Genomic DNA, 24,715 nt, shown 5'->3' with positions numbered 1-24,715 from the left:
CGAGTACACCAAAACGAAATGAAAAACGTACAAATTAAACATGCACGTCACATTGTACTCGTATCCCACGATATTGAAACCGAATTACTTTTATTTATGCAACGCAGCATTGTTTTCAGTTGTACTTAACCTTTACTTAACCAGGCATATATTTTAATAAGGATTCGCCTGCAAGATTTACCTTGACCCGCATTCAACCGTAATAAGTTAATTAATATCGATTTTACCGTTTAAATAATTTATCAACGGCGCACGGCCAATCGATGGAACGCCCCGTTCAATCGTCGCGAAGAAATGTCAAATGCACAAGACGTGTTGAAGAATTGATTTCGTCTTTTATATAATTCATTTCGAATGGAACTAAACTGGAATCGATTCAACTGATCCGTCCCGTCTGGTTGTGTTGTTTTTGTTTACACGTGGTTTCTATATTTGGTTTTCACGTTTACTGGTTTAATTTCGGTTTACTGATTCCAGTTATTGCTATGAAATCATGTTCAGGTTTCAAATTTCTATAAAGAAAAATTGTAACAACAATCCTCTTATTATTAATTGTAGCTGTTTTACATGACCAATTGTGAGACCTTGAGTTTATTGCTTTAATTTTAAATTGACCAATAAATTGTTGGAAGATAGAACGTTTCTAGTAACTTATGTTACTGTCAACTTATAAACAAAATTTGTTCTCAAACATATTCGGGTTACATATACTAAAATAACATAACCTAAAAATAAACATGTTGCCCACCCTGGCGAAAAATTCGGTGTAATACACAAATTCCTGCCAATCCATTAGACCATAAATTAATTAATAAAATCAATGTTTTCCAATTAAAATGAATGTATCACTAAATTATTTATATAACATACTAAAATAACCTAACCTAAAAATATGTACATTTTGCCTGTACTAGCTAAAAAATGGTATTAATATACACAACAAATTGCTGCCAATGAATTGGAGAATAAATTGGTCAATAAGTTGGACAATAAATTGACGTGTATAAATCAATCATTAGATTTAGTTTAAAATTTCCTACTTAAGCTTCTTATAGTTAATTCACACACGCCAATATATTGATCAATTTTGAAACCTTCAGTTAATTAATGCGTGTGATACAAAAGTTGGCCAATAACTTGCTAAAAAATAGAACATTTTAATAACTTTTAATACCACCAACTTACAAACAAAATTTGTTTACAAACATGTATAGGTTACATATACTAAAATAACATAACCTAAAAATAAACATGTTGCCCACACTGGCGAAAAATTGGATGTAGTACACAAATTGCTGCCAGTGAATTGGACAATAAATTGGTGTGGGTAAACATCTATAAAAGACATTGGAATAAAATCAAAACTGCATGAATCAAGGTTTTCCAATAAAAACCAAAATTGTTTTTAAGAAAAATTGTTACTACATACTACGCTTTGTTTAGACGTTTAAAAATGAAAAATCACGTGTAGAAACATTAAAATCAAGGTCTACCAATAACGACGAAATATGCAATAGTACCCACTAAATTATTATTACTTGTATAACGAAATTACAAAAACTCAAGTTTTATAAATAGAAAACCGCACCGTTATATAATGTTATTGTTGTATATCGTTCTGGGTATCCAAAGTTCCCCGGAATTTCGTAAACATTCCCCAAGGCGAACTTATTGAATAAATAGTGAAAACGTTTTGCGGCAACTAAAATAACCCTTACCAATGAGCCACGCGAATTTCGCTAAAAACAAACGTTATGTTAATTTCGCATTGTTTTCCTAATTAACACAGCACAATTTATATCATAATATCCTTGTACCCTTGTACCTAATTCTTCTAAAAAGATTTAATCTAACATTGTGCAACCACATTCAAAACTAATTGTCATCCGCAGTATTTGACTAATCATTGTGTTGATCTGAGTAATTTGTAGGAAATTACTTTAATTCATATGCATTTCTATACAATTAGCTAAGAAAAACGTTCGTTTATTGTTCAAACTACAGTGCGTCTGTTGTTTGTGTGCCGTTCACGTGGTGAGTCAAAATTAAGTGATCGTTTTAACGCCTCGTACAAATGTGCTAGAAAAAATGTCTCGCACCACATTACCGGTGGCACCCAAGAAAAACAGTGTTTCAATGAGGCATCTCCCGGCGGCTAAACTGTTTACGTTCCAAGTGCCAAACACCTAGATTACCATATTTCAGTCCGGCATTACTATCGAAAACATCGTAATTCGCCTTGGTACATGAACGTTTTCAAAATGTAATCAAATTGTGTGCATTGTAACTTATGACGATCAACAAATTAAAATACTTTGCCGTCCCGTTTTTCCACTGGGCACTTTATCAAAACGCCGTGTCAGCCTTGGGCACTAAATCCGTGTCGTCATCGTTCCACGACACACATCGCCGATTTATTTACGTGAACGTTTCAAGAATAAAATTTGTTTTCCAAGTGTTAATCTTGGCAATAACAAAAGACACTTTTAGAACGTGCCTTCTGCGGTTGAGTAAGCCGTGATCGAAATCAGGTCCGCGACTGTTTTTCGCTATCTACACCAACTTTAGAAATTTTCATTTATCTTGATAAAAGTATACGTTTAAATAACTTCAATATAATTGTTTTTTGGGGGTATAGTTGGGTATTTGTTATTATTTTAAAAAACACCTTTTTACATTGATTTCAGTAGCTTTTTAATATAATCATTCAATATTTCTTTCCACTGATTTTGAACTTCCTCATAGAGTTCATTCAAATTTGAGTCTTTTTGTATGGATTTTCCGATCAATTTCATATGATTCTCCAGAATGTCACGATAAACAAAACGATCATTTTCCTATCTATCTTTACCAACAGGCCCATGTCAAATCCAGAAAAATATCCTCAAACCATAACGCCGTCTTCACCATGCTTCACAGTCAGTCTAGTGTACTTGGGATTTCAATAATTGGTCTTATCACCCATGAAATGTCATCAGATTTGAAAACTTGGAACCGACTTTCATCGGAAAACAAAATTGTTTTCCAGTACGAAATATTTAGACACTTAATTATAAAATTAATTGAAATTAAAAAGAACCGATCTTTTAATAAAATGAATATCTTTTTTAATTTATTGCTCTACATATGAGCGAATGTGTATTTGTATGTTGACTTGACTTCTTTGGTTGGACCATTTTAGTGATCTGAAACTGGGTTAATGTATCACAATTTATCAATCATCCAATGTTTATATTTATAATTCGTATCGCTGACCCCATTCCGTCTGATGGATCTTTTGCTCATTATTCTTTCCACCATTACCCTAATCTTGTTGTCGCACATCGGCGGTTAAAAACACATCACTATCCAGGCCTTCCCCGTTTCCACCCTTCAATTGATCATTCCTGCTAAATCCTTTTAAGCTTTGTTTTGTGTTCAGTTAATAAAGCTCGTTTGCGTATCTGAAGCAACTTATCAATCTTCATTAGCATCATACCTCCAGCTCCTGAAGGCTCTCCATCAAAAAAAAAAACAAAAAGGATTTAGCCATTGAAGGTCGCAGCTGGTCCGAGGGTACGGGAATGAAAAATAATCGTGTGCTTGTCAAATAAATCAATTGAGGCGATCAGTAGCGTGCCACGTTTATCGTTGGAAATCACGAGGGTTTTTTTTAAAACGGCAATAAAAACGTAAAATCGTAACGGACTGGCGTTTTGGCCGGGCCACCGTTAAAATTACGGCTTTTTTAATTGTGCCAATACAACTTTATGTGCGGAATAAATTGGTCGTAACGAGGAAATTTGTTCGGATTGTTTAAATTGACCTTATTTGCGTTTGGAAAAAATCGTTTTGTTTATGCACGCCCGTGTGCTCAAATAAATGCAGCACGTAACTATGTAATTGAAGGAAGTCGTTCCAGTATGAAATAATTCAATATAACAGACCTATACGGTCGTTTAATTCAATACGTTATTGTTAAAATACGCATAGAATTTAATGTCGACAGGAAAACATAAGTCTCGATGTTGTTGCGTTTTAAATAAAATCCATCATCTGCGGACACTGCTGGATACATCAATTTGGTTCTTTTTTTGGTTAAAACCGAGAAATCGCGTACGCAATAAAAATTATCTCTGATGGTGGGCAGCGATAACAGATCCAGACAGAAAATTTTGATGCTGTCGTCGCACTTTATCTCACCTACGCAGCCGACGTGAAAATCGATAAACCTTTGTTTGGAATTTACATACTTTCGCCTCCGTCTCCCGAATCGTTTTTTTTTTTTGTTATTTCGGGAAAACGAGATCCTTAATGCGTCGAACTGTGTACAGAAATGCTGCTCATGAATGAGCCATTTTGTTTAAATTAGACCGTTTTGTTTAGCATCGGCGTAAACTACGTTATTTCCGGAATGTAAACATTGGCAAATATTATATGAAATACATTTTTTACACTTATGTTATCTAAATTAGTGACTAAAGGAGTTGTTTTGATTAAGGGGATGTATAGGAGTCTGGTACAGTGTGGGGGATGGATAAAGACTTTTCTGCATTTTCAGAAGTTCAGAACACAGATACTGATGGCCTCTTATTGAATGCAGTCAAAATCCTTTATAATTTATTTAAACATCACTACAACTATTTATTTTGTATCTAAATCAAAATAAGAGACATGTCATTTTACAAGTTTTCAACTGGATTTAGATCCGGACTTTGAGCTGGCTAATCTAATGGTATTATCTTTATTTATTTCTATATTTTTTTCATATCTTGAACCAAAGCAATACTTGAATAAAAATTGTTTTATATTTCGTATTTAAAATGAGCACAGTCCTTAAACTATCGGTCAAATACCCGACCCAGTGCAACCCTAATTCTGATGATAATTTGACCAGAACCCATTCATATCAGAAATGATAAATTATAATTCCCCAGCCATCCTTCAACATATTCCTCCGACATTCGAATGATGAAGGTTACCATTCCGAGAAAAACTTGATGAAGGTGCGACGTCCAGAGACGTTAAAGCAAGAAGAACTTGCAAAATCAAAATCCAGCTGTGGGCGTTAATTATTCCATCCAGAATTAATAACGTCAAATTAAGCTGTACGACATGTGTGAAAGCAAACATTACGCGCGTCGATTGCGAGACTGCGGAGTGGATAATTAAAACCCCGTGTTGAGTTTCGGGTGTACGCGCTCGAAGATTTGTGTCAAGCTGGGATGCTTGGGCGCGACCTAGTTTTAAATTCGTCACAATTTACGGCCCGCTGCCGCTTTTGCTGCGTGTTATTGATCGCGCGACGTGTTACGTCTACGCAAGACTTCCAACACTGTGCCTTTTACGATCTCCGGATCGCTACCGAAAACTGGGCTCAACCGTCGACGATATTGTTTTATTGCCGGGACGGAATGGGATCGCTCCATATGGAGTGGGTTTTATTGGCGGTGCGAGCGTTTAGATCGTTGTCTTCGTACGGATGGTGGCCTCTTGAATTTGGACGGTCAATAAATGTTTTGTAAATCACGGCGGACCTTTTCACGTCGATAGAAAATTAACGCCCGTCCTAAAAGAACCCACAAACTTCTAAACCTGACTGTAAACGTTATCTCGACCGTTCCAGATTATTTTTATGCGACGTTATAACAGTAAACACATAAAACAGTATGAATATTAGTTTAAAAATTTGGTGAACTCATGTTTTTGGGAATTATTGCAAAAATATAAACTGGAACGGTTGAATCATCAGTTATCAGTAGATTTGATAATTTATCGATTCAGGTGTATGATTGTGTTCTAATGCATCTTCTCTTCGTTTCAGATCACGTACCTTAATTTCGAGTAAAGAAAAAGAAAACGAAACGTCGTCGAAAAGAAATCAATGTTGAATTAAAGTGTCCCGAGTACCGAAAATAAAAACGAAGCCCAAACAACACTGATCACAATGCATATTGAAGTTCAAGTAGCGTTGAATTTTGTCATATCGTACCTGTATAACAAGTTGCCCAGACGACGGGTCAACATATTTGGAGAAGAACTGGAAAAAGCCTTAAAAGACAAATTTCAGGGTCACTGGTATCCCGAGAAACCGTTCAAAGGATCGGCTTTCAGATGTTTAAAGACTGGCGATCCAATCGATAAGGTGTTGGAACGCGCGGCCAGAGAGAGCGGCGTTCCCATCCAGGACATCCTGGAGAACCTCCCTCAGGAACTGGCTGTATGGGTGGACCCTGGCGAGGTCAGCTACAGGATCGGCGAAAAAGGAGCCGTCAAGGTAACCATTTCCGTTCCAAAAAAACGTTAAAAAACCACCATAAATTGCTTGGAAGGTTCCTTATCGTTGCATGTTTGCTTCCAGGTTTTGTTCAGTGACAAGTCCGACCCACAGGACGAGAACTCCGCGGACCGCGAGGTCACGAAGACCTTCAATCCGGAAGCCCAGTGCTTCCGTCCCATCGAATCGGTCAGCTGCAGCCTCAACCAGCTCAGCCTGTCGCCCAAGAACATACCGCCGTTCGCCGGCGGTAACGCGGGCCCCGTCGTCGGCGCCCCCATACCCAACAATACGTTACCTCAGCAAAACGGAAATGTACAAATGCCCAACAACCTGAACCATCTGACATCGCACTCGAGCGCCCCATCGCCCACGCCCTTGGGCGGCCAAAGTTTCAAGGGTTCGCCGTCGCCGGTGCCCGCGTTCATACCGCGCACCACGACGCCGCTCACCTTCACCACGGCCACTTTTGCTCAAACCAAGTTTGGCAGCACGAAACTCAAGACCAGCAGCAAACGAGCCAATCGGTAAGGGCGCCCTCCCACAAACGAAAACTGATGGACATTGAAGAGTTTATAAAATGTAACAAGAAAAATGTGATGCCAATGTATTTATAGATTAACGTTAGAAGTAGTCCGCAATACTACAAACGAATGTGACCGCACCAAACTTGTGTTGCATGTTCATAGATAATAAAACAAATCTTACAAAACTCGCTCTAGTTTACAGTTTGCACACCGCTGTTTACATAATGACGTTTTGTGTTTAATTAGCATATTTTTGTAAATTGGCGTGTCATTAATACGTGCAACGTTAACATCACTTTAAATATTGAACGTAAAAACTTCCCTCAAACTATGGACTAAAAATAATTTCCTGATCAAATAGTAAAGTCACGAAAGAGATAAAAAAGTTTTATTGCGATAGGTTGTAACACATTGTGCGTGCAGGTCGCCTTCAAGTATGGATTATTATTCTATTTTTATGGGACCATGATTTTGATAACAAACACATTTGCCAAATGTTTTACTTCTAATGGAATATCTAAGTTGTTGTAAAATTAGTAATTGGTTATATTTAGAATATCGATTTTGTTTTATAACAGGTCATTAATTAGTTAATTAAATTCCTATTTAATTAATTTATTAGGGAAGCCAATCGAAACTGTCAGACATTATATTTTAAGTATGTACCTTTAGATTTAAATCAGTTCAAGTAGTTTCTATCTATAAAATTGGTGTTTGTGCATTATTTTATTCTTGTGAAACTTTGGAAGAATGGTGCATTAAACCAAAATTAACGATTAATACTCTTCTTGTCAATCAGAATTTGGTCGTATAAAACGCAGGAACAAACAATGAATGTTAATGTAGATGTGTTTGTGTTGTTCTAGAATGTCTCCAACAGAATTCTCCAACTACATAAAACAGCGGGCCATGCAGCAGCAGCTCCACCAGCAGCCGCCCCATCACTCGCCGAACGGGCGCGCCCTCACCCCCGACTCGTCGGCGTACTACTTCCCCCCTCAGGGTCCCTACGCGCCGCAGTTCCCGCCGCGGTCCGTCTACGAGTCTTCCAATCAGTTCCTGAGTCCCGAGCTGTACTCGGCCAATGCGCCGACGCCCCTCGCCCCATACTATCCGAACAACGGTGCCGTCGGCGCGCCGCCCAGCGCCCCGGCCACACCGCAGGACAACGGCAAGCTGCTCGACAACAACTGGCCATACCAGACCGCCGGCCAGTACCAGCATCTGTTGGTCGCCAACTGAGGGTCATAGACGATATCCCTAGATACTTAAGTGATTTTACTCTTTTTAAATTTAATATTTTTATATCTGGTTGGAAGGGTTTCTGTGCTTGGAGCGATCGGGTTATCTTCGACATCTTACCGATCCAACTCAATGATTTTTTTGGCAAAGATTGGAAATTTAGTCTTGGGATCTGAGTTAAATCCATCTCTATCTAATTATCTATCTATGAAGACTAAATTTTTAACTAACTATGGTCTCTCACCAGAAAACCATGAAATCATTTTTACTACAAACTCTAACTGTAAAATCAGACAGTCATAAAAGTGAATTAGAGGCATTGTTTCGATCTTTCCCAAAAAGTCTATTGTGTTGCCATCTCTGAGAAAGAATAAAGTTTATAACTTTGCGAATTGTAGATAAACAACAATAGATTATGTTACTCAGATGGAGCTGCGGCTGCAACTGAGGACTGTAGATGTAGTAACTATGATCTAATAAAATCTAAGAGACCTTGTCTGGTACAGGGTGCGAAACTAAAATTAGTTTTTAGCTCAAATTTTTTATACTTTTTTACTTTTGTTTTAAGTTTAGTGTAAATAATTAAGGTAGATTGATCTCTATTTTTTTAAATAAATAAATGTAAAAATAATTTAATTTATTGATAATTTAAAAAAAAATCGAAGCAGCATAGAAACTGAAACATCACAACAATGTTTTATTTTAAAAGAGTAAAACCGCTATTTTAGTAATAATCCACATAAATTATTATACTATATATTATCTTATATATTATAAGAAGAACAGATCCCAGCTTGATGATACTTGATAGATTTTTTAAAAATCGTAGTCATATAGTGTATAGGTGTTTCTTACTTACTTTGTATATGGTGTTACAGTATTCAAGTAGTCTAGAGTGTTTTCCGAAATTTTTTATATTGTATGTATTTTTTTATTTTTGTATAAAAGCTCAAGCTGTTGACATCTAGTCCCAGAGATTATATAAATACATGTATATATTCAATAAGTGGTTGGCATATCATGTTGGATCCTACCAAAACATGTTTATGTAATAAATCCTATTTATGTGATAATCCACTACAACATCCATGGACTGGAACACACTAATTGCAAAACTTCTCAATTACACTGAAACCAGACATCACAGTTCAACTTTTTATAAGGAGTAGTAATCGAAAAATCATTTGTAATTGGGTGCAAACATGCAATAAATAATTGTGAAAATACTATAAATGTGATATATTAAGTCAGTGAATCGTAGTTAAAAAATCGTGTGTGGTGGATGATCGCATGAACATGGATTAACTTGTCCATTCAGTATTTTTGGATGTCGCATCCGTTTTGAATGGGTCCTAGATGCTTCCTTTTCTCAAATTATTAGAAAGATAACGTGCTATTTTGTAATGCTTGAATTTTTGTTACTTTTTCACTGATGTTTATTTTTTATTTGTATAAATTGTTGACTTTAATATAATATATATTTTGTTATGAGCCATAGTTTGATTACACTGTGTTATTTTTTGTCTATGTACCTGACATTGTTATAATATCATTGTAATAGATCAATTGCTATTATAAATCTATAGCTAATTTGTTACTGTATATAGAAAATTCATTCTTCAACGAAAAATCAAAATTAACCAAAGGAAACGCTTATGTCCTTCGACGGTATGCACGCTGATTCACGCCAGCCAATTTACATCAGTTTAAACTTCAAATCTTCCTATTCAATCATGTGCGGGTGGTTTCAGTCTGTAAATCGCCGGATCTTAACCAGGTCTTTGAAAATTTGTGAAATTTTCAAAATTGTGATTGTCATTGCTTTACATACATGACGTGATTATTGAGAATTCTTGGTGATACGGGATTACGGAGCTGGACAAAATGACAGTCAAAACACTTTGATTTATTTCAAGGATGAACACATCTGTTAGTCCATGAAATAAACGGCTGGTGTAAAAAGTCCACGCGACTCTAAACTATAAAAAAAACTAAACCAGGATAAAAAGTGGATCATCTAATAATATCGAATATATAAATAAAATTTATTTTACTACATTAATAAGCAAAATATTTTAGCACAATTTATAATTTTAATAGTAAAATTGGGTATAATTCGTACACTTGACAAGTTACTAGTTAGATTTTCCCTCCACGTGATATATAGTATTTTTTTAAGCTTCAAAGGGCGTTCTCCCCAAAAAATAAGACGCTTGGAATTTTTCAAATACGGGATACGTTTTGCCTTTTATGGCAAAAACTCAACGGTGTATGTGTTACCTGTGAAGTCACTAGTTGGTTGAGGTATTATTTATTATTAATCTATGTTATCATTTTTCCAAATATTACAAAGAAAATACTATGAAGAAAATTATTTATTTAATCATTATCAGGCTGTTAAAAATATAAAATAGATTGGTTCCCAGTTGTATTATGATTTCAGTGTAGTCGATATTGGTCACACGTGGAGATTGTAGTATTTATTTGTAATTAAGCAAATGATAATGACGTCACAAATGATTGAAAGATAATACCTCACTTATAATCTAGTCGCAAGCTACACGATGTACATGATTCATATTATAGATATTACTCAATTATTTTGTATACTTGCTTGTAAGTATTTGCATTTTATCTAAGAATTGTAAATAATCCTAGTTAAATGTTTATATTTCATGTATAATTCTTGTACTCGTATATACACTATTCTAGTAGACATTTTATAGTTGAATTTTTATGCCAATTTTTACTGGCAACAACAAATGGTTACAAAATATTCGTGGACGGATTACAAGGATTTTGCGTCAAATTCAAAACAATTCGGTTGCATTTATTTAATATGTCATAAGTCACACGCAATATTATACTAAAATTTCAATTTAAAAAAAAAACGCTTAAATTTTTATTAATTTAGGTACTGGCTTGTAATCTTAGCTGTGGGGTCCCATTCAAAAACACGTTTTAGCAATAAAACCAGTTATTTTGATATATTTGCGGGCTTTTAGATATACTTATTTTTGTAACCAGTTGTTTTTTATAAAAGATATTATTATAAGTAGGGACTGAAGCCCAATGGAAATGTGATGGCTCTTTTTTACTATCCGTAGTGAGGTAGAATAGTAATCTCGAAAAGGAAAATAGACTTTAGGGTACTCTTCATAAGGAATCAATTAGAATATTATCTAAGAGATAAGCAAACATAGCAATAAAACATCTGCGTCAATGAAAAGTAAAATTGAGCTTTAAGGCGATTTTGATATATCTAATTGATTTGTATGGGAAGACCCTCATCCTTGTTTACTCTACATGAAATTTAGTATTTGATTCAAAAATACGTACTTGCATAAGTGTTAATGGTATTTAAATAAACATGTCTGAGTTCTTATTATTGATGGATAATGAAACTTTAATATTGTGTAGAGTTACAAAGGATGTTTTATAGCCTGGATAAGGCCTATTTATATATGTATGTCACTATCAGTGTTAGTTCGTTAAAAAATCTCTAATTAAACTTATAATTGTGACTAAATTGTAGTTATTTATTCTATATTTAATAATATAGTGAGAACGGATTTCCATCCCGTCATATATAAATAAGTAATTTGTGTAAAATAGTCTATAATTTTTCATATTGTTGTACGATTTTTAAGTTTATATTAAAATGTTTGTGCATTCATTAATAAAGGTGTTTTATTTCGATATGTTCACTTCCCAATTTTAATTTCAAGATTTTAATTTACAAGATCGAGTTAGTTTTCACAAAATAACTTATGGGCGTAATAATACTAAAAATATCAATTTTAAAAAACACGTTTAAATTTATATTAATTTAGATACTAACTTGTAAACTTTGGTGGGGGGACCCATTCAAAAACACGCACCAGCAATTACTTCGAAATATTTGTTATTTTTAAAAATAGTTGTTTTTCATAAAAGATAAGACTGGACAGAAGCCCAATGGAAATGTGATTGTTCTTTTTACTGTACATAGTAATCTCGAAAAGGAAAATTGACTAAGGTACTATTCATAAGGAATTAATTAAACATTATCTGAGGGATTAACCAAACAGCAATAAAACATCTATTACTCTACAAGAAATTTACTATTTGATTCAAAAATACGGATTTGCATAAGTGCTGGTGGTATTTAAATAAGTATGTATGTCTGAGTTCATATTATTGATACATAATGAAACTTATTCTTACTTTGGTAGCAATAAATTAACTAAGATAAACTTGTGAATGTTATAATATGCAATAATAAATTGCTATGTACAGCTAAATTCGCCCCCTTATCTCATGAGGTTAACCATTTTTCCAATTTTATGGGCATCCATTCAATTTTATGTGTTCTCACTTTCGTTATCTCCAATTTTCTGCTGACTTAAGTTTCACCTTCAACACATGATTAGATCTGTCAATAACTTAAGAGAAAATAAAAATAGGTTAATAAACAGATTTGTAGTTTGAAATATGTCAAATGCCATATTACAAATTATACTGTCAAGCTTAATATTACAATAAAAATGGATAATCATGCCGATGCCGAATCAGGTACCAAAGGCAAAACCAAGAAGGTGGTTAAATTTGTTGAACAAGAAGGAAAGGATAGCAAGGAAAAGCTGGCCATTATTTCAGATATATTCAAGAAACGTAAGGAAAAATTGATTCGATGGGAGCAGAATATCCTACAAGAAAAAATGACGTTCTCTAATTAGAAAATGTTCTTTTATTCGATTTATATTTATATATGAATAAATATTAACTATTATAATTTCGTTTTCTTGTCGTGCACAGCTGTCAATGTCAATGTATCTACAACAGCATAAATCCAAACACATCTAAATCACAATGAGCGACTTCCCAGATCAAGACCTGGAATCCTTGATCAGTGAAAGAACCGAAAGAGCATTAAAACTAATACAAGAAGAAGGTAAAATTGGCAAGGAGAAAATATCTAATGTTTCGGAAACGTTCAAAAGGCGAAAAGAAATACAAGCTGCATGGCGAAAGAGATGCCAGCAACAGGAAACCGGTTGTTGTTCAACGGTGACCAACGAATTGTCCGAAGGGGGAATAAACCAAAGTGCAGACTGCTGTAAAGATAACACTGTGCAGAAATCAACACCCTCTCTAGTAAGTTGTGTATCTGGATTTAGCGAAGTTACGCCGGCTGAAGTTTCGGAATATATCACGGGAGAATTGGAGTACATCAAGAAGAAGGCACAAGAAGATCTAGCAGCTTTAGAAACGGCGGTCAGAGAAAAATTAATGGAGGTCACGAAGGAGACGTAAAAAGTAAATTATTTATACAAAATATTTTGGATTTGGATTACCAGTCATTTTATTCTTAATAACATTCTGTAGGGGAGTAGCTTACAATTAAATAAAACTTCATCATCAAATTAAACATATTATATTGTAATATAAAAAATAGCATACAGTAATAGTGTAATTTTTAACGTTAGGCACAAATTACCGTATCTAGAGTCAGTACAACAAAACGAGAAACATATTTAATAACCTTGAAAATAAAACATATTATAAAAAACTTATTTGTGTAATTTTCGTCAGAACGGATGGGCATTGATCGTATGCGTCCTCAAATCCTTTGGTAGATCAAAGCCCATATTGCAGATCGAACAAGAAAATAGTGCTTTGCTTTGGACATTACCCGCTTTCTGCTTGTCGTGCATCTTCAGATGAAGAGTCAGAGCATTCTGTCTTTCGAAAGTTCTGTCGCACTGGAGACATTTGAACTCATTATTGACTTCCCTGCAGTTGTGTCTCATGTGAGTTATGTATGCATCGTGCTTGTGAAACACTGCGGAACAACGTGAACATCGGAAGGTCTTATTCACTTTTTGGAACTTGTTACTTTGTTGGGCAGCCGCTTGTTGCATCTTCTTGTGTTTCTTCTGTCTCTCAAGGAGATCGTGCAACCGTTTGTGCTTTTCATACTCGTCCTGATTGTTGAAGTCTTGATTGCATATGTTGCATCTGGGTATCAGCATTATTGCATCGATGTTCCTGTGTTTCTCCAAAATATGAATTTGCATGGCGGTATCGTTCGGGAATGTTTGCTTACAAGTGGTGCACTGGACTTTGGAAGATCCAACTTGAGAACCACTCACTGAAGCTACTTCACTTTCTTGTTTCACAGCCTTTAATGGTTTCACACTTGAGGTGTAGGTCCTCTTGTGCCATCCAACGTGAGCGTTGAGAGCCAACGCCGAATGGAAACCTTTGTGGCATTCGCCACAGACGAAGGACTTGTCCTTCTGTTTAAAGCCTTTAATTTTCATCACCTCGTCGTGTTCATCCTTCATGTGGTACGCCAAACTAGCCACGGTCTCAAACGGAATCTTGCAGTACTTACAATAGACGTTTTCGTTTGAAGTGTAAGCTGCATGAGCCCTTTCCTGCTTGTGGGTTTCCTTGTGCTTCTGCAACGCCGTCTTTTTAGTGAAAGTCATCGTGCAATAGTCACAGGTAAAAATGAACGGTATCTTTGAATCCAGATTGTCAATTTCCATGTCGAGGTCGGGCATATCTTCATCGAGGGCGTGCTCCTCTTCCTTGTGCTGGGCCAAGGCGTCAGCGCTTTCACACGACGTGTGGCAAACGTCACACCACACTTTCTTGGGCCCGGCACCCGATTTTGTGGATTTTGTACTGGGGCTCAGACCGTGACATTTCATGTGATTCTTCAAGTTGTACTTTGAGGAAAACACTTTGAAGCATTTCTTGCACGTGTGGTACGATTCGTTCTCCTCATCTTGGGCCTCTTCGTCCACATGCCTTTCCCTTTTAGGCGTTAGCAACGGTTTGCTGTTATTCTTTTCGGCCTTCGGTCCTTGTTTCCCGGCAATGTGGTTCATACGCTCGTGCATTTGATTGTGGATGTAGAAGGCGGCGCCAGTCGTACAAACCTTATCGCAGTAATTGCACTTCCTAGGATATTTGCTAGCGGGTGCTTTAACTGTGGGATGCTTCTTCTTGTTATGCTCCCACAGTCCACTGTACCCTGTGTAGTGTTTGTTGCACTGCATACAACTGTATTTACTCTCATTTTGAGGGACATCAACATGTTCCTGCTTTACAGTCACTTCGTGAGATAGACAGGAGGTCCTATGTTTCTTAAGTTCTTCTTTGGAGGGGAACACCATGTCGCAGATGTTGCATATTAACAACACGCTGGTTTCAGAGTTGGGACTGACCATTGTGCTCGTGTACGATTTAGTTTTAGAGTCCCTGCTGATTTTCAGATTCAAATGGACACTCCTGTGTTGGTCCAACTCCGTTTGGAACTGGAACACCTTGCCACACTCGCCACAAGTTTTGGATTCGTGGTTCTCGAATAAATGCTTCTGCCATTGGAACGTGTTGAACATGCCACCACAATCGGGGCAGGAGTACAGGGAGTCGTCCGGTGGTAAGTCGCTTTCCGTGTGGGTTTTATAGTGGCGCAACATGTTGTGGTAATTGGAGTACTCCTTGTGACATATTGGGCAACGGTCGGGCTTCTTGGAATTTGGCGTACCTCCGCTGTTACGGGTCTTCCTCTTCGGTTCGCCCACCTCCTCCTCTGAATCCATCAAGTGTTTGTTATAGAATGAACTGCGGCGTTTGCCTGTAACAATCGCTTCTTCCTTCTTAACCTCTTTGAGTTCCTTTTCCATTTTTTCCTTCTGCAACGACCTTCTAATTTTGTAGTTGTCATCTTGCAACAGGATGAAACCCTCGGAGTTGTCGTGTACCTCCTGGGCGTGCTTCAGGAACGCATCCAAAGTATTAACGGTGACAAAACAAATGTCGCAATAATATTCAACCAAACAACTGACGTAAATGTGGTCCTTGTATTCGTCGGCGTCATTGAAACTTCTGCCGCAAGAACAAATATACGGAGGCCCCTCCTCGAGAGGATGCTCCTCATCGACATGCTTACAGAACTCCTCGTGGAAGCTGTACATGTACTTGCAAGAAGTGCATTTGTAATTTTGATACAAACGCGTCTTGACGCCGCTGCGTTTCTTTAAATTGGACAGCCGCTTTAAGGTTTCCAGAGCAGGTCTCTTACACCCCAGATTGTGCCTGGTGAAACTGGACCGATCAGTGTAGGTGATCATGCAGCTGTAGCACGTGAACACCGGAAACCAAATGCGCTGAGCCCGTAAATGCGACAACATGCCTTTGACGTTGGGATGGTTGACCTGGTGGCACGCACACTCCAACGTCTTGAACATGTTTACCATCGCCTTGCACTTTTCAATGTAGCTAAGTTCAATTTTGCTGAGACTTTCCATGGATATCGGAGTGGTGTCCTTTTGGAGCAACTTAAGGCCGGCTGCGAATTGAATTTTACGGTGCTCCGTGTCGTCGGCCAACATTAATGTGCGGACAGAACTAGCGCCAGGTTCACTTTCGTTGTTGTCTTGGGAACTGACTGAATTTGAGTCATCTCCTATGGATGCTAAAAGACAATTGTTGCCCTCATTGTGTACGTTTATTAATTTTGTTATTTAATTACCTGCTTCTGCGTCTGAGCTGGATAACCCTGGTGTGTTCATGCCGTGAATAAGTTTTTCGTGCCTCAGCCTGTTGCCGGTGCTGCTGTACATCTTACTGCAGAAACGGCACTTCCTGCTGTTAAATGGGGTACTAGCGACTGAACCTAAATAAAAAAACCTTCAGTATTGATGTAAATATTCACAAGACGTTTAAACTCACATGGGATACTATTTTGGGAGTCCTCGGAGTCGAGGAGATTGAACTGGGGAGTGTGTGGTGTTGTTGACATTTCAGGTGGTAGCTCATTGTAGACCTCCTCCATGGGTTCCGGCTTGATCCGTACTTCTGGTACGAGGAAAGATTGCTCTCCATTGTGTAATTCAGGGTCAATGTTGTCTGAGGTGCTGCCTTCCTCGTGTTTATCATCTATTTCAGGTTCTGGTTCAGCTTCCAGATCTGTTGGCTCGAGCTTAATCTGGATCTGGAAATATGTAAATGTTATTTGATTGATGCATATTGTTAATAAATTTAAGGTTCTTGTATAACAAATGTGATAACTGACATATATGTGTGAATTAACTGAACAATTTTGTAAATTTGTCTTCCGAAATTACCTCATCACTTATACTTATAAGTATACAGTCAGAGGGTCCGTATTTTCTGAGCTCCGCGCCCAATGTCGATACACGTCCGTCCAATTCATCAAGTCCACAGGAACGTTCCCTCGAATCATGATTAAATTCAATCGATTCAGTTTTCTCTTTAACTTTACAATCTTTTTCTCTTGAGTACGAAACAACGCCGTCTTCTCCTCTAACCTTTGACGCAGCATGTCGTACTTCGCAACCAACTTTTTGATTCTCTTTTCCCGTTTCACGAACCTGGCCGTCTCTACGTTTGCGAACCTTATGGTCTGCATGAACGACTTGGGTCTCTTGGCTTCGAACCTCATCTTCCGAATCAGAAATCGTGATTGCAACTTCCTGAATTTCTCGTTCTCCCTCTCGTATTTTTGGCCCAATGCGACGAACCTCACTTGCATGTTCACGATTTTCAGGTGCGACCTCAGAATTCGGCTGATTCGCGTCAGCAGCCCTTTCCTCTTTAGCCCAAACCTCTTTCTCAAAGCGGCTGAGACTTTCATTCCAACGCCAGTTGGTTTTCGTCTCATCGAAACGGTTGTACCACTTACTGATGATAGACTTGTTAGTACTGGACAAGCCAAAGACTGATTGTATCTCCTTCAAACACTGGGCTTGGGGCAAGCTTCTTTTGTAGTTGTAATAATATATTGGTTGGAGAAAATTTAATCCTGCATTATTCTCGAAAAACATTCTTGTGGCGTCTCACATTATCTAAGGGGGTTTGAACAGAAGATTTTAAGATGGTACAATGTATATTGTGGAGCATTATTGAAGTCTACCTAGAATTAAAGGTGCGTTTTAATTGGTGGGAAAACCTAGCTACCTAGATGTATGCAAATGTAGATTTTTCACTAATATTATTGATCATAAAATTTGCGATAATGTTTTAATTATAAATTTAAATTAATAATTTGAATATTCTAGTTCGTGTAATTTATTTCTAGAAAAGTTAATGGAAATTATAACGTGAAATTTTCACAGTTCATATATATTGTTTTGCCCTTTTGAGTCAGTTGACATATGACAAAAGTTGCTAATTATTATCATTAATGTTGATTTTAAAACTCAAATACAATAATTTCTTTACATAATTACGTTTCATGATTAGTTCTATTAGTCCCTAACATATATACTTTTCAGTAAATTAATTTTATTCAACTATTACTTTGAACATGATTTACATTTGTCCATTTAAAAGGAAAAATATTAAATTTAATTTATACCTAATCCTAGAAGCGACAGGAAGGTTCTTGAAATACTCAATTGAGACGCACCATCCACTGTTATATCTTCTGTTCAAAGAAAGATAGCCGAAAAATTAATAACAAACAATTGAGGCACATACGACTTACCACCACTTTTTTGCTAACTTGCGTACGTACAGCGTTGTCACGTTAGTCATATTTTCTCAATAACGTCATTAATAAATTATTATCCGAAGTACACGCACGCATCCAAAGCAATTTATTAACATTTAATGCTTTATAATGTCGTTATTAATAAACAACATCAATCATTAATTTATTATCAGTCGATTAATTAGCTAATATTGACGTTTAACCGCAGCTTTGGTAGACGATGTGGCAACATTGTACTGGTCTATTTATTACTATTTTAGTTTCAATTAAAACTGATTTTTACTACCATTAAAAGTCGAAGCTTTTGTTATATAGTCAGTTATGACAATTGTTAACGAACTCGTTTCTGTAGTTTACTGTGTACTTACCATATCGTTTTGAGAATTGGCATTCCAATAGTTCTTCCATTGTTCTAATTTGTTTTGGTTATTAGAACATTCTTCCTTGTATGTGTGCCAAGAGTTGACTTTTGATATGCACTGGTCACAGACAAGCGTTGATATTTTATCTGCCGTTGTTATCTGCAACAAATATTTGCCTATTATTTGCCTATTTGCATTAGATCATAAAATACTATTGTGCGACTCATTAGCAAGTAATAAGGTACTACAATGATATAAAAAAAGATTCAAGTTATTCAAACATCGACTCAAGTTAAATTCTTGTAAGAATTTTGATTTTGTTCGTTTTTGGTGAAAATTGTAGGATCAATTAAGCAGGTAAAATGACAAAATTATTTTGGGCCAATTGATGCAAGTTTTTAATGACTATTTGTGATAACTATTTATTTAGTCCAAATTCATGATTTGTAGTTCATATATTAATATTTAATTAGCACAAGTACTACAAAAGTTATGAAATATAAAAATCATCATTTGTATTCCTCCCCGTATAGAAGTAGTACCCCGTACATGAACAGTTACTCGAAGTACAGAGAAAAGTGAACCATCAATGGATGATATCATAGATGCCTAAAGACGCACGTTGGCATCGCCTAATCGTGGAATGAACTACAAGGTCAATGCTGGTCGCTCCTACAAGCCAACCTTTCAACGAATACAAACAAGAACGAAGATAAGAGAGACCATCGCTACCAAAATGGTACTGGCATCTGCTGAAACTACGACTGTCCCTTGTATCACTCGCTGCCAGTATTAAACTGCTTGGTTAGCAAAATAGCATTAGAATTCTCATCCAAAAGTGCGATAATGGCACGACCTTCGACTATTTCCTGTCGCACAGTACGAAATGCCCACAGACCTAACTCTAGCCGTTCTTGAAAGAAGAAACAACGTGATCCCATCAGCAATAAAACAATGATCGCATTAAAGTCGTGTTTCAGTCAATGAATCATCGTCTTTAAAGACTGGTCGGAACTGTTCGTGTAGAGAATCAATCGTAGCTGACAATTAACCGCATCTTCCTACATTAATAGACTATTTGAAGACTAAATTACTTGCGAACCACATACCTCAACGGCTACCATAGCCTGTATCCTCTGAGCCAGTCCTTTATTCCTCATCGACTGGTCGAAAACGTTCAATAGAGTCTCATGTTTCTCGGTCAGGCAGAGCCTGCAGCAGCTCTGATAATTGCCGATTTTCCCGTCTGCCATGGCTACCGGTCGTCCAAACACTTGCACCGTGACCACTCAAAACGCACTAGGGTTAACGTCCATCCCGTTTTCGATGTGACACAACGAAGAAAAGCGCTGCACTATCACGAATTTGGAACGACTACGCCATGATGTTGACGATGCTTAACGCTGCTCCCCACTCACTGAGCTCTGATCCGTTGGGCAAATGCAAGCGCAAATGGTGGGAACCGGGAACTGATATCGCTACGCCGCTTGGAAATTCACTTTGCACCGGTCGGTTTCCTTCAAGAATCCACGATTGGGAACTATATTTTACTTCTTCCAGCCTTCATCATTCAATGCTAGTCTTTAATATGTACTCGGGATGAGATTTTTTTTTGGTTCGTTTATTGAACAGTTACTATTGACGTTCAACGCAGTTTAGAAGATGTTTTTAAATAAATGAGAGATAAAGCTTTCCGCGTGACTTCAACCAGCAAAGGCATGTGTCTGAAGGCATGTGAAATAATTTTACGATGTCTATTCATAGAACAGCCTTTAATGTATTACGAATCTGAAGGATTTTTAACTTTCTCTACCTTCAGCGACTAATAAAAGTGTTCTCACTACCTGCCCAGATCATGGGTCAGAACTTAGAGAGTCATGTCAGTAAAGAAAAACTGGGTCAAGCAAAGGATTGTAATTGGAATAGGGACAAGTTTCACCCAATTTTCCGGGCGGATATAACACAATTTATTGATGGAAAATGGAAATAAATATTCCACAAACGCAAAAGAAACAAGTAGTTGAATGCGCAAAGCCTATGCTCAGTAGCCAGGTAGTTTTCGTTGTAGCCGCCCGCCGTGTTTTCGGTGCCCGATTGTAGATGTGGAAAACAAACAGACAAGAGCGTCCCATGAATTTTTAACGATTTTACCGTAAGTACGAATCGATTGCTTGTATGGTTGACATGCACATCGTCCCATTTAAATCCCCAACCGCATCTTGCATTATTGACGTGCCAGTGTTTGCATTTTGACGTTTTCATAACCTAAAAAATGTAATTCGATTTTTTCAACGAAAAAAAATCCAAAATAAACATCGAATTTCAGAAAAAATCAATATGTCTAAGCGACATGTGGAAGAGAGCTCGAGCGGGGGCCAGCCCCCGATCAAGAAGATCCACTTTGAACCACATCTCATCGGTCCTGTGTCCACCCTTGAGGAGATGGACATTAAAGTGCTGCAGTTCCAGAACAAGAAGCTTGCTCAGGTGGGCGATTGCGTTTGAATTACAGGGACGTGGTGCTGATGGTTTTATGTTGTTTGCAGAGAATTGAACAGAGACACAGGACTGAACAGGAACTTCGACAGAGAATTGAACAACTGGAGAAGAGGCAAACTCAAGATGATGCCATGCTTAATGTTGTCAATAGGTATTGGAACCAGCTGAATGAAGATATACGTATCCTGTTACAAAGGTTTGATGCTGAGACGGCTGATGAATCAGAAAACAGAAGTAAGATATGATTTAACTAAGATTTAATTTCTACCACATTTAATTTTCATTTTTCTAGATGAAAACGAGGCAACAACGTCGTTTTTAATGCAATTATCAACTTGGGATAAGGATGAGTTGAATGATAAATTGGCCAATCGAGTACAAGTATCAAGAAGAGCTGTTGCCAAAGTTATACAAGCATTTGATAGGTTGATGCAAAGGAATGAAAAGATTACATTAGCGTTGAAAGGAGAAGTAGAAGGACGTGAGTATCTATAACTTTATACTCTAATATACAAAATATCAATAATTTTTTATGATCCTTTTTAATAATATAGACTTAACATTACTTGAATAATAGAATTAATAATAATTTTCAACTTATACATAATTATTAATTCAAACTATGTATAACTAAACTAACCACATTTTTTATTTAAACAGAGGATGCACCTTCAGTGGATGAAGTCATTCGTCAGACCAACGTCCAGTTACAGTCAGAGAACAGGAACTTGCAGGCGTTGCACACGTCGCTGCATGAAAAATATCATACCAACAGTCTGAAAGTGGCCGAGCTGCAGGACTCGGTCACCGCCAAAGAAACAGAGACTGCCGAATTAAAGAACCAAATCGACGATCTACAGTACGAGCTGGATAAAGTCAGAAATCGTAATGACAAGTTGGAAACTCACTTAGCTGAAGCCGTGGAGAAACTCAAGGCGTACCATCAGTTGCACGGCGATCCGGACAGCAAGGGATCGAAGGAGGCCAAGCCGGCGCCCCAAACCAGCGTCTCCCAGGCTAAATTGGAAGATTTAATGAAGGAGGTGGAAGAATATAAGGAACTGGCCAACAATCGTCTACAAGAATTGGATAAACTACATCAGACCCACAGGGAAACGCTGAAGGAAGTGGAGAAACTGAAGATGGACATTAGGCAACTTCCGGAGAGTGTCATCGTCGAAACCACAGAATATAAATGCCTCCAATCCCAATTCTCAGTACTGTACAATGAATCCATGCAACTGAAAACACAATTGGATGAAACAAGGCAACAGTTACAGACCAGTAAGAACGCTCACCTCAGGAACATCGAAATGATGGAGAGCGAGGAGTTGATAGCGCAAAAGAAGCTTCGACAGGAGGTAATGCAACTGGAAGACTTCCTGGCACAACTCAGGAAGGAATATGAAATGTTGAGGATCGAATTCGAACAAAATTTGGCAGCAAATGAACAGACTGGTCCCATTAATAGAGAGATGAGGCATCTGATTACGTCATTGCAGAACAACACACAACAATTGAAGGGCGAGGTGCATCGGTACAAGAGGAAATATAAAGAAGCCAATGCGGAAATTCCAAAGCTGAGAAAGGAGATCGAAGATTTGAATAATAAATTGGCGCAGATGCAGGATACTAATCAGGATTCCAAGGAGAACATCAAACAGGAAATCATCAAAGAGGAAGACTCGTCCACCAATGAATCTGGTACCCAAATCAAAGAAGAACCGTCGACGACTCCCACAGTGAAGAAAGAGGAAGAGGATACTGAACAGTCTGAAGATCCCGACGGTGACAAAGATAAGCCAGGTGGCAGTGGTGGATCTCCAGGTGTCAAAAAAGAAGGCATAAAACAAGAGAAAAAGGAGATCAAAAAGGATCCGGCGGTTAAAACTGAAAAAGATCATCGGGATGCTCAGCGAGCGAAAGAGGCCAAAATCGCCGAGAGCGACATGGTAAGAGATCTCAAGAATCAACTGAAGAAGGCTCTCAATGAGCAGAAAGAAATGAAATTGCTTCTGGATATGTACAAAGGCGTGAGCAAAGAGCAGCGTGACAAGGTGCAATTAATGGCCGCAGAAAAGAAGCTAAGGACTGACTTGGAGGAGCTGAAACAAGCCCTCAAGAAGATGCAAGATGTAAAGCGGGATGATAAGAGGAAGTTGGCGGATGATGAGGCCTTGAAAAAGATCAAGCAGTTGGAAGAACAAAAATATGAATTGCAGAAACAGGTGGCCTCGCAGAAGCCTTCAGATGGTAACTGGGGAGGACACAATGTGCTGCATCAGATGAGGCCGTTTGTAGGCTCGCACGAGGAAGAAGCTTTGTTAAATGAAATGGAAGTTACTGGGCAAGCTTTTGAAGATATGCAAGAGCAAAACTCCCGGTTAATACAACAGTTACGAGAGAAGGACGATGCCAACTTCAAGCTTATGTCAGAGCGTATTAAATCCAACCAACTGCATAAACTGGCACGGGAAGAGAAAGATGTTCTTAAGGAACAAGTCAGTACGCTATCAACTCAAGTGGAATCTGCTAACTTAGTTGTGCGGAAGCTGGAGGAAAAAGAACGCATACTCCAAAACACATTGGCGACTGTGGAGAAAGAGCTTTCTTTGAGACAGCAAGCAATGGAGATGCATAAACGAAAGGCTATTGAGTCCGCTCAAAGTGCTGCTGATCTCAAACTGCATTTAGGTGAGTATAAATTACAAATTAAATGGGTTGATCACTAATCTTTTGATTTATAGAAAAGTACCATTCCCAAATGAAAGAGGCCCAACAAGTGGTGGCGGAGAAAACAAGTTCATTGGAAGCTGAAGCTTACAAGACTAAACGACTGCAAGAAGAAATAGCCCAATTAAAACGTAAAGCAGAGAGAATGAAGAAAATGGAATTGGCAGGTACGACGTTGGATGAGGTAATGATGGAAGAAATCCGGGAGTATAAAGAAACTCTCACGTGTCCTTCGTGCAAAGTTAAAAGGAAAGACGCCGTTTTGTCAAAATGTTTCCATGTGTTCTGTTATGACTGTCTTAAAACTAGGTACGAAACGAGGCAAAGAAAGTGTCCTAAATGTAACTGCGCCTTCGGTGCTAATGACTACCATCGTTTGTATTTGTCAAATTAATTTAATTTATTTTTGGAGTATGGTAAGTTTTGATATGGTTATTTTATTTTTGTATGTTATGTATTCTTTTTTAATAAAAAAAGATTTAGATGTTTTACATAACTTCAATCTTTATTTAAATCTAATTATTAAACATTTTGAGTCTTATTTCATTTACCCCTGTTTTCAGCCAATTCTTGTGTGGTAGAT

At 37.5% G+C, this 24,715-nt stretch overlaps 4 protein-coding genes across 6 annotated transcripts in view; 2 read left to right on the top strand and 2 right to left on the bottom strand.

Moving 5' to 3' along the window:
* Positions 1 to 10,896, top strand: part of LOC109595651 (protein Tob1-like) — a 32,259-nt gene extending 21,363 nt beyond the window's left edge. For all 3 annotated transcript variants that reach the window (XM_020011063.2, XM_049968297.1, XM_049968298.1), the window contains 3 exons: positions 5,804 to 6,256; positions 6,341 to 6,783; positions 7,650 to 10,896. In XM_020011063.2, coding sequence (XP_019866622.2) covers positions 5,927 to 6,256; positions 6,341 to 6,783; positions 7,650 to 8,025 — 1,149 coding nt within the window. In that variant the 5' untranslated portion in view covers positions 5,804 to 5,926 and the 3' untranslated portion in view covers positions 8,026 to 10,896. The remainder of the gene's footprint in view (positions 1 to 5,803; positions 6,257 to 6,340; positions 6,784 to 7,649) is intronic.
* Positions 10,897 to 13,425: 2,529 nt separating this feature from the next.
* Positions 13,426 to 20,310, bottom strand: LOC109595659 (zinc finger protein 62 homolog). Its single transcript, XM_020011080.2, has 5 exons — positions 20,010 to 20,310; positions 18,907 to 19,059; positions 16,756 to 17,017; positions 16,556 to 16,699; positions 13,426 to 16,498 (listed from the first exon to the last, which is right to left on the bottom strand). Exons 1-5 carry the CDS (start codon positions 20,151 to 20,153, stop codon positions 13,596 to 13,598), a joined length of 3,606 nt encoding a protein of 1,201 aa, XP_019866639.2. The 5' UTR covers positions 20,154 to 20,310; the 3' UTR covers positions 13,426 to 13,595.
* Positions 17,024 to 18,504, bottom strand: LOC126265765 (uncharacterized). Its single transcript, XM_049968308.1, has 2 exons — positions 18,404 to 18,504; positions 17,024 to 17,959 (listed from the first exon to the last, which is right to left on the bottom strand). Exon 2 carries the CDS (start codon positions 17,868 to 17,870, stop codon positions 17,112 to 17,114), a length of 759 nt encoding a protein of 252 aa, XP_049824265.1. The 5' UTR covers positions 17,871 to 17,959; positions 18,404 to 18,504; the 3' UTR covers positions 17,024 to 17,111.
* Positions 20,311 to 20,921: 611 nt separating the features above from the next.
* Positions 20,922 to 24,659, top strand: LOC109594467 (E3 ubiquitin-protein ligase Bre1). The gene is made up of 6 exons (XM_020009686.2): positions 20,922 to 21,052; positions 21,227 to 21,387; positions 21,447 to 21,633; positions 21,692 to 21,880; positions 22,060 to 24,093; positions 24,147 to 24,659. Exons 2-6 carry the CDS (start codon positions 21,238 to 21,240, stop codon positions 24,524 to 24,526), a joined length of 2,940 nt encoding a protein of 979 aa, XP_019865245.1. The 5' UTR covers positions 20,922 to 21,052; positions 21,227 to 21,237; the 3' UTR covers positions 24,527 to 24,659.
* Positions 24,660 to 24,715: the final 56 nt, after the last annotated feature.

Source organism: Aethina tumida, chromosome 5, assembly GCF_024364675.1.
Source record: "Aethina tumida isolate Nest 87 chromosome 5, icAetTumi1.1, whole genome shotgun sequence".
NCBI lineage: Eukaryota > Metazoa > Arthropoda > Insecta > Coleoptera > Nitidulidae > Aethina > Aethina tumida.
Note: the sequence above shows the minus strand (reverse complement) of the source record. Positions and strands in the feature narration are given on the sequence as shown.

Excerpts from the sequence above, each read along its gene's own strand:
- LOC126265765 (XM_049968308.1), bottom strand. The coding sequence starts at position 17,870 with ATGTTTTTCGAGAATAATGCAGGATTAAATTTTCTCCAACCAATATAT.
- LOC109595659 (XM_020011080.2), bottom strand. The coding sequence starts at position 20,153 with ATGGCAGACGGGAAAATCGGCAATTATCAGAGCTGCTGCAGGCTCTGC. Across the intron at positions 17,018-18,906 it reads CCAATTCTCAAAACGATATG|ATCCAGATTAAGCTCGAGCC; the intron begins GTAAGTACACAG and ends ACATATTTCCAG. Across the intron at positions 16,700-16,755 it reads CTCCCAAAATAGTATCCCAT|GTTCAGTCGCTAGTACCCCA; the intron begins GTGAGTTTAAAC and ends TTTTTTATTTAG.
- LOC109594467 (XM_020009686.2), top strand. The coding sequence starts at position 21,238 with ATGTCTAAGCGACATGTGGAAGAGAGCTCGAGCGGGGGCCAGCCCCCG. Across the intron at positions 21,388-21,446 it reads AGAACAAGAAGCTTGCTCAG|AGAATTGAACAGAGACACAG; the intron begins GTGGGCGATTGC and ends TGTTGTTTGCAG. Across the intron at positions 21,881-22,059 it reads GAAAGGAGAAGTAGAAGGAC|AGGATGCACCTTCAGTGGAT; the intron begins GTGAGTATCTAT and ends TTATTTAAACAG.